The sequence below is a fragment of the Molothrus aeneus genome, chromosome 25 (genome assembly GCF_037042795.1).
Source record: "Molothrus aeneus isolate 106 chromosome 25, BPBGC_Maene_1.0, whole genome shotgun sequence".
Lineage (NCBI taxonomy): Eukaryota > Metazoa > Chordata > Aves > Passeriformes > Icteridae > Molothrus > Molothrus aeneus.
In genome coordinates this window covers 6129115-6138611 of record NC_089670.1, presented here as the reverse complement: position 1 = coordinate 6138611, position 9497 = coordinate 6129115, and the positions used below count along the sequence as shown (strand labels likewise).

The 9497-nt window shown below is 43.2% G+C and overlaps 1 protein-coding gene across 1 annotated transcript; it reads left to right on the top strand.

Moving 5' to 3' along the window:
- Positions 1–1188: 1188 nt before the first annotated feature.
- On the top strand, positions 1189–8101 carry LOC136566555 (ankyrin repeat domain-containing protein 40-like). Its single transcript, XM_066565735.1, has 5 exons — positions 1189–1426; positions 1975–2123; positions 3613–4095; positions 4597–4772; positions 5496–8101. Exons 1-5 carry the CDS (start codon positions 1293–1295, stop codon positions 5637–5639), a joined length of 1086 nt encoding a protein of 361 aa, XP_066421832.1. The 5' UTR covers positions 1189–1292; the 3' UTR covers positions 5640–8101.
- Positions 8102–9497: the final 1396 nt, after the last annotated feature.

Below are 9497 nucleotides of genomic sequence, written 5' to 3'. Positions count from 1 at the left end.
TATATTAGAACTATACTAAAAGAATAGAAGAAAGGATTTCATCAGAAGGCTTGCAAGGAATAGAAAGGAATGATAATAAAATCTTGTGACTAACCAGAGAGTCTGAGACAGCTGGACTGTGATTGGCCATTAATTAAAAACAACCACATGAGTCCAATCAAAGATGCCCTGTTGCATTCCACAGCAGCAGGTAATTATTGTTTACATTTTGTTCCTGAGGCCTCTCAGCTTCTCAGGAGAAAAATCCTAGCAAAAGGATTTTTCATAAAATATGTCCGTGACAGGCCACAGTGATAGATGATGGGTTGGACTCAAAGACCTTGGAGGTCTTTTCCAACCTAAATAATTCTATAAGGTGCTTTTGCCTGCAGGTAGTTTTTACCTGCAGCTTTTCCTCTCTTCTTAAACGCTCTCTCCCCTCAAGCCCCCACACATGGCTCAGGATGTCAGGTGAGGGTAGGATGAACCCATCAGAGGAAACACTCCAGTCTTGGATTTTCACCCTGTCCAGGCCCCCATCTCAGTGCCTGAGGTGGGAGGGTCCATAGAATCACAGAATCATTGGGGTTGGAAAGGACCTCTGGAGATCATCCAGTGCAACACCCGGCTACGGCAGGTTCATCTGGAGGAGGTGACACAGGAATGTGTCCAGGTGGGTTTGGAATGTCTCCAGAGAAGGACACTACACAGCCTCCCTGGGCAGCTGTTCCAGAGCTCGATCACCCTTAATGTAAAGGAGTTCTTCCTAGTGTTGAGGTGAAACAGTCTGTGTGTTAGTTTATGGTCACTGCCCCTCGTCCTATTGCTGGACACCAATGAAAAGAGTCTGACAGCATCCTCTGACACTCTTTGGATATATTTGAATGCATTGATGAGATCCCTTTTCAGTCTTCTCCAGACCAAAGAGGCCCAGCTCTCACAATGTCTGTGCATCAGAGAGATGCTGCAGACCCCTCATCATCTCTGTGGCCTTCGCTGGACCCTCTCCAGCGAAGAGAGGGTCCAGGGAAGGCCCCAAAATCGCCTGTGCTGACGAACCCAGAACCGGACACAGAACTCCAGAACTGGCCCGTTCTTTCCTGTGCTGAGGAGCCCAGAACCGGACACAGAACTCCAGAACAGGGCCGTTCCCTGCCCGGGGCAGCCCCAGCGCTCGCCGCCCGCCCCGGTCTTAAGATGGCGGCAGCCGTGAGGGCCGGAACGTGGCCCCGGGGCCGGAAGGGCCCCGCTCCGCCGCGCTGAGGCCGCCCGGCCCCTCCCGACGGGTATCAGAGCCGCAGCCGGACCCGGCCATGAGCGGAGCGGCGGAGGCGCGGGAGCTGGAAGAGCGGCTGCGAGAGGCGGCGGCCCTGGGGGACGTGGCGGAGGTGCGGCGGCTGCTGGGTGCGGGGGCGGACATCGACTCCCGCAACGAGATCAATGGCTGGTGAGGGGCGGCGGCGTCGCGCGGGGTCCGGCGCTGCGGGGGACGAGGGGCAGGCCGGTGTCGCTGCGGGGCCCGGCTCTTCCCCCGCTGCCCTTCTCAGTGGTGGTGTTCGGGGTTCTTGGGCTTGGGGCTCCCCCCCCAACCCATCATCAGGCGCGGGGGGAGGGAGCTGCTTTGGGAACGCAGCTGTTGTGTTTCTTAGTTTTCCCATTTGTAAATACAGAAAAGCTAATCTCGGGAGGCTCGGAGATTAACTGCTAAAGAGGATCCCGATAAAAGCACGTCGCCCTCCTTTCACCTGTCACTGCTCAAGGTTTGCTCAAGGTCCCCGTCCAGTTGCTTGTGTGGGACAGTAGTGGGAGTCACTCTGCAAGGTAAAAGAGGGCCCTGCCCTGCGTAACTCACAGATTCAGAACTTTAGAAAGTGCCGCAATGAAGGAAACTTTATTCCCAGTTATCACTTTATGCATAACTTGGATGAGGTAGGACAGGGCTGGTGAGGAAGATCCAGGCTAATGAATCCCAACCCTTCTGCTTCCTTCCTGCAGGACCTGCCTGCACTGGGCTTGTAAGCGGAACCATGCCCAAGTGGTGTCCTGCCTGCTGGAGGCTGGCGCAGACAAGCAGATCCTCACTGCTAAGGGAGAGCTGGCAGCACAGCTAACGTCGAAACCAGACATCCGCAAGATTTTGGGAGGTACCGTTCCCATTTTAAAAGTCATCTAGAATTCTGGGTGTAAACACTAAAACGTTTTTAGTGCTTTTATCTGAAGCAGTAATTGGCAAAACCTTGGCTAGGACCATTGTATCGCATTAGATAGCTCTGATTTATAACTGGAATTCATATTTGGGCAAATAGATGTGGAGATTTCAGGTAGGAAGGCCTTGTGTTCTGAGCTGTGTCACTCAGAAGTGGAAGAGCTGTATGCTTTGGGAAGTGTGCTGCTGCACTCCTGTTTGCTGTTATTAAGCTAAAGCTGGCATGGAAGCTGCCAATAGGGGTTTCACAATTGTACAATTTGCTGTGGTCTGACCATGATCAGATTCTACAAATCCCCTCAAAACAGTTTTATCACTCAGGAAGTTATGCCTTCTGAGCTATTTGTTATAGTGTGACTTGCTGGTATGGTTAATTTTTGTCCTGTAATTCTGCCATCTTACACTTTTCATATGCACAGCAAACCCAGTTAGATGTGTGTGACACTCCTGAACAGCATCCAGGTACTGTGCTCCAGATTAAAATTCTAAAGTGCTTTACCTTTGGAAATGTGCTGTCTTCTGCAATTGAACTTAAATTGCTCTTTGCAGTGATCTGCTCTTACAACAACAGGGCAGGGTTATCCTTCACAAGGTTGCAGCTAAATCATGACTCAGGTTCCAACAGTTAAGCCTGAAGGAATGGCATGTTCTTACATGATGCTTTTGCTTTATTTTGGGTGCGGTGTGGGCTTAGTTTGTGGCAAACGACTCACCCGTTTTTAAAATCTAAACTGTCAAGCACACGTAGATGAACTCTGTTCATAGTTGTTTTATTTTTCTGTCTGTGAAGCTTTCATGTGTTTCCTGGGGAATAAACACATATCACTTACCTTTTCTCCTAGTTTTTATTCTGGGAGTGAGGTATCATTTAGCAGATCTTTCTGAACTGCTTTGACATCACTATTTATGTTCTGTAATCCTTAGGCAGGAATGTCACTTACTGTAGTGCTTTTATCCAAGAGTTGAGTTTGTTTGAGTATTACAGCAAGTAGTCACTTCCTTGAAGAAATACTGGGTTAAATTTGCTGGCCTAGGTCATAATAAACTATTTACAGCAGTGCTATTAAGAACATTTTAAAATTAGATTCAATAAAGGAGTACTGGTCATCCAATTCATTTGAAAGCACTGGAACAACACTGCTAGAAATTATGCGTCTTTCAAAGGTTACTTCCCCCCCACTTTGATAACAAAAACCAGAATATACTGAAGACATTTATAGGTTTTTCTTTCACTTTACAGCTACTGGCCTCCAAGTGTTACATGCTTCTGGAACATTAGTGTCATTCTTTGATGACCTTGGAATGTGATATAGTTTCAAGATATTGGAAAACTAACTATATTCAAAATGAGAAATATCTATCCAGTAACATGATGGATTTTTTTCTCTCTCCATCCCCTACCCCTCACTTTTGAACTTCATCAATAGAGGAACAAACTGAATGTCAAGGAGTGAAGGATTTAAATTTATCCATTGTTGCGAACTACTTGGCCAACCCATTCCCTAACATTTACACCGAAGAAAGCATTCCAGGCAGCTTGGCAGAATCCAAGAATGAAAGTACTTCCATCTCTTCTGCTTCCCAGAGTGAAACTAGCCCTTGTCCATCAACAACTCAGGCTGAAAGGATCTGCATACCCATGTCATGCAGCAGTGGCGAGATTTTCCCAGCACCGGATGCAGCAGCCAGGCTACTCCCTATGCCCACCGTCTCTGCAGCCGCACCGTGTGCCAGCCCAGGGGTGCCCTACGGCCCCGGCTGCCCCCTGGCCACGACCCCCAGCCTGGGGCTCTGCTCCCCAGGAGTATCCAGCCAGGCCTTGCCTCTGCAACCTCACACCTCCCCCAGCAGCCCCACACCCACCTTGCAGCCCTTCTTCTTCACTGGAACATTCCCATATAATGTGCAAGGTAAAGAGGTGCTGTGTCTCATAGTTCTGTTACAGTTACTTGGTGAAAAATGAAGTTAAGTAATCATTTCACTTCAGACTCTAGTAGAATAGAGGCAGAGATGTTGAATTCTGTGACCAAAAGTGCTCTGAACTTTCTTCTGCTCAGTTACGTAAAATGTCTGTTATGCTGTACTTTAACCATGGTAATACTTTGCAAAACAATGGAAAGATCAGTCCATGTAACATGAATGTGTAAATTTTGCACTACATTTGCATCAAATGCAGCTCTGGTAGTTTGGTAACAACTCAACTTAGTGACTGAATGGATCAGTTTCAACAGTGATAACATGGTTCTCCTGTGTATTTTTGCTGTAAGCTTCTGTTAACTGCATAGTATTTCTCAGATCATAGGGATTGTATTAAAAAACATGAATTCAGAAGATAATAGTAAATACTGTAAATGTTAGTTTTGAGTTTGTTGTCTTTTCTGTTGTTAACCTTTTAATTGTTTCTCTGTCAGAACTTGTACTTAAGGTCAGAGTCCAGAACCTGAGAGACAATGACTTCATTGAGATTGAACTGGACAGACAAGAATTGACCTATCAAGATCTGCTCAGAGTGAGCTGCTGTGAACTGGGTGTTAATCCAGAGGAAGTAGAGAAGATCAGAAAACTACCCAATACACTTCTAAGAAAGGTAAGAATAGAAATGAGAGATTAACTTGACTCTTCACTTTGCAGACCTCAGAGAACGTATTTTTTCAAAAAGGCAAAATGTCACTTTTGTTGAATAAAAACTGACAGATTCAAAGGACCTTTCTTAAACCTTCATCATAACTTGTTTAAAATAGTCTTGTCAAAATAGGCAGAGTATTTTAGCTCCTAAAGCATATGGAACTATTACAGCTTGACTTTTAAAAAATTTATCAGAAACATTTAGGGTGCTTTAAAAGGACGTAATTGCCAAGTAATACTTCATTGTCTGCTTGCCTAAAAAGAATGAACAGTAGAATGAACACAAATTGGCGTATGAACAACTTAAAGATAATGCTGTTAACAAATGAAACTGCTCTTCTGTTCCAAAAATGTATATTTCAGAGGTCTGTAGATGAAAGTGGTCACAAGTCTTGGTTAAGTGTCATGCACAAATACAGCCAAATTGTAATGAAATTAAAGGAGAAGAAAAAGCTTGAGGAGAAAAACCAAACAAGCAAACCTGCTACACTTTTAATATGTTGGTAGGATTTATTTTTTTAATTCTTTATTGCTATTATTGGGGATGATGTCCCTGGAATTTTTAGTTTTTAATTATTTATTGCTGTTATTGGGGATGATGTCCCTGGAATTACAGTTATTTTATAAGTAACAACCAGCTAGTAATAATAGGAGTAATAATGTTGTTCTCTCTATTCCTTCCAAGGACAAGGATGTTGCCAGACTCCAGGACTTCCAAGAGCTGGAGTTGGTCCTAAGGAGAAGTGACAGCTCTCCTTTCCGGAACACTGTGGCTGCGCTGATGGAGCAGCCATGCTACAACAGCAGAGCATCCAAGCTGACATACTGACCCTGGGAGCTGCATCTGCAGTGGGAACACCTGGCAGTGACATGTGCTACCCTTTGGAAGGCAGTGACTCAAGTGTGTGTAAAACCTTAAGTTATTATTAGGGTTACTATTTAAACTAATATTTTATATTTAATGCCCTGTTTGCTTTTATTTTTTTACTTGATACTGTATTCAGGCAAGGGATACCTCATTTGTCCAGTAAAATCACAGGTTTCCAGTGTATTTGAAGTTTATTGGTTGTATCTGGCAGTGCGGGGCACGAAAGATGTAAATTATTGATATGAAAATTTTGTTAAGTACCCCCACTTTGACCAAGTAAGACTCATAGAAAGATTCAGGAAATTGTATGTCTGTGTACTTCCACATTAAATTAAATGAATGAGACACACAATGGGTAGTTGCTCTCTAAAAATGTGAATGTGCAAGTCCTTAATCTCTTGCCCCTCACAAACACTCACCAAGATGAGTTTTCTAGAGATACTTAATGCTCAGAAGTGGCAGGAGAAATTCTTTTACTGGGCTGAAAAATAACTGGAATAAGCAGTGTCTGTATTTAAATGTTTATTTCCCCTGTGAGAATATTGTACCTCCACCAAAAAACATGAAAGCCTCTCGTAAATGTTCCTATTGAGTGCCCTTTCAAGAGAAAGCCTTTGTTTCAGATGGGGAGATACCCCCAATTTGTGTCCGTGGTTTTATTTACTGTATTACCGATGTGAGCCTGTGCATTACTCACACCAGGTGTCAGTATTGTCAAGACAGGAAAGCTCTCTGTGGCCCTCCCTTGTACACCATTTCCAAGGGAGATGGTTGTTTCTGCTGTGTGAGAAGCACAGCAGTGTCCTAATGAGAGATCACAGGTGGAAGGAACATAGAATGCTTTTATGAGCCACTAGATGGGAAAAACACCACGAAAAAGTAACTAACTTGAAACTTTACATCCTGCACAGTTTACTGTCACTGTTACATAGCCTTGTTTTATCTAGGTGAGTACTGAAAGGGCTGAATGCCTCCAGGTGCTTTCAACTTTTTTTTCCCCTCTTCTTTGTGGGGAGTGAAAAAAACACAACTCTGGTTAAGCTACAGACTGTTTAACTTGCATTTAAGCAAGTCAGTAATGAAAAAATTCACCTGTGGGTTAAAATACTTAAGTCACAGCATTGCTGGAGTATTAAACAGCCTGAAGCTTCCCTATATTAACATGGCAGCCTGGAACACTTTTGGAGGCTGTTTTCTTTTTTACCAAAAAATACAATGCTGACCTTTGCACCAAAACACTTAAACGGGTCCTGAGGTGGGTGGAGGGCTCAGGGATTTGCTTTTTCTTCATGAGCTGCTTTTTCTCCCCTCTGTTCCTCCCTTCCTCCCCCCCACCCCAAACTATTGATTTTCCTTCCATTTCTGTTGTATGAAGCTTCACTAGGCAGAGTTTCTGCACAGCTGATGGATGCTGTGTTTGTTGTTGATCTGGACTGCAATGTTGACAGTCAAACTATAAACAGTACAGCACCATGTTCTAGTAGAAGCAGCATGGCTGCCAACCCCCCCCTCCCCCCATGTCTTGCTTTAGCCTGGAAGACTCTCTCAAGCTGCTGCACACCAAGAGAAGACAGAAACTCCTTCTTCCAGCAGAGATACTTGACTCTGGGCTCAGGATTTCACCAAGTTACTTAAGCTTAAAATTCTTGCTTATTTCAGTCAAAATAATTATCATCCTTTCCTCCATGTTCCACACCCATCACCTCAACTCTGCTAACTTCCCATTCTCAATCCTGGTTTTTCTCCAGCCAGGAGCTGAGAGAACTAGTTATGTTTAATGCCGGATTCAACTCCTGGGAAGCTCAAGACTCTGACACAGTATGAAGTAAAACTTCTTAAGTAAGGTTCCTGTTTTGTTTTTCTTGTAAAACAGGAAAGAAAGTTCTATTTTAACAATTGCGTATTTATCTCTCCAGCATAGCTTGAAGGCTAGCTTAGATTATGTGCAATAACTGTGTGAAAAACAGTAGTGGTTAAATGGTTCAAAATTACTAAGAGTATCTAATTTGTTTCCAGTTCCTTTATTTAGGAAGTCAGTGTAAGGACTGTCTCCACTAATTACTGAGCATTCTGCTAGAGGGCAGCTGGTTTAAAAAGCTTTATTTGTCTAGTTCCCACCAAGAATAACAGTTGATGTGTTAAAAGTTAAACTCATAAATCTGACTGTAATAGCAGTGTATTTATGCATTCGCAGAAGTATTTTTGTACATTTTATATGCAGTTTGATAAACTCTAAGGAACACTAGTTATGTTAGCTGGTTTTTGCTGGGCTTTTTCTTTAAACAATGAACTGTTGGAATGACAACTGAGATTAAATTTACAAAACTTACTGTTTTTCCAAGGATGCCTTTTGTTTGCACTACAAACTTGTACTGAACTGACATTGCTACTCTTCACTTACAATAAAGTATCAGTCATTTTAAGTACTTTGATCTCTTCCTTTTTCAGGGTAGAGAGTAGAAGGATGTGAGGAGGATAACTCAAGGGTGGACAGAACACTTAAAATTTTAATGCAACTTTGAAAAATCATAGGCCAGTACGCTTTTAACACCTAATAAAGACTGTCAGGCTGTCAAAACCAGTATAGAGAAAGCATGTCAGTGGTGCTTACTGAAATCAAGTACTACTACTACTACTTTTGCCTAGCATTCCTAAAAAATCTGGGATAGTATTTATCCTGGGCTTAAGCTCTGAAGATACTTCTCACAAAGATGAATTTCTGTGGAGATGTCTGAACAGTCAAATCTGGAGGCAGAAAGGCACTGTTTCCTATGCTCTGCAGAACAGAATTTTCCTTCATCTTCAAAGCATTAAAGACTCCCCATAAGACATGTGAGAATCTGAAGCCCAGGCTAATCTATGACAAGGTTCCTCATTTTACCATTTTTACTTTTGCAAAGTAAGGGGAAATGCAAATCCTGTAACAAATAAGTGCAGTGGAAGGTACAGGACAAACATTTTCACTGGTGAAAGAGGCTGAGTCCTGTCTCCCACGTTTCAAAAGGAGGAGGTGTTCATCTTATGTCTCCAGTTAGAATTTAGTTATAATTTCACTTGCTCCCACTTTATTTTTTCCAAAAACCACCACACCCAATCTCCATCCCCTGTGCCCGTGTCTGGTTTAGAACAATAAAAGTCAAAAAAGGAACATGGCTGTCTACATGTGGTATCAAAACCTAGCACTAGTGACCAGAGTAGATGCAAATTCCTCCCAAGCGCACACAGGCCAAATAAATCAGCGTAAGTTACAATGGTGTTCTGTCCATGTCTGACTTTGGTTACATATACAGTCAAGGCCTGAATACTAATGGAAAAGATAATGCTCTTTTTAAAGAATGTAAATTCATTGCCTTACAGCCACAGCACTGACTAGTACACACTGCAGTTCTTTTCCAACAAGAACCACTCTTGCTTGCACTACAGCTTCACAGGGAAGCAGGAAGCACATCTCCCTGCCTGTGTGTCTGTTCTGACCAACTGCACAGGGCTGTTAATCAACAGCCCAAACCAATATTGCAATGCAAATGTGAAGCAGTCTAAATGCCAGTCTCAGCACTGGCCTCTCTCTAAACATGCTGTCGAAGTTGACCTGTTTTATAAAGAAGTAATACTGCCATTTTTATTGCAAGATTTCTGTAATTTCTTAACCCACTGCAGTAAAAGGCGCTTTTTGGGGAGATGGTGAACCCAACAGCATCTAACTGCTGCAAAAGTAAGCCTGAAATTAAATCCTGATAGAACCAAAAAAACCCAAACTCACAAACAGCGCAGAATAACTAAGCATCCAAATTAATGAACTAAGCTTGAAGACACGAGAAA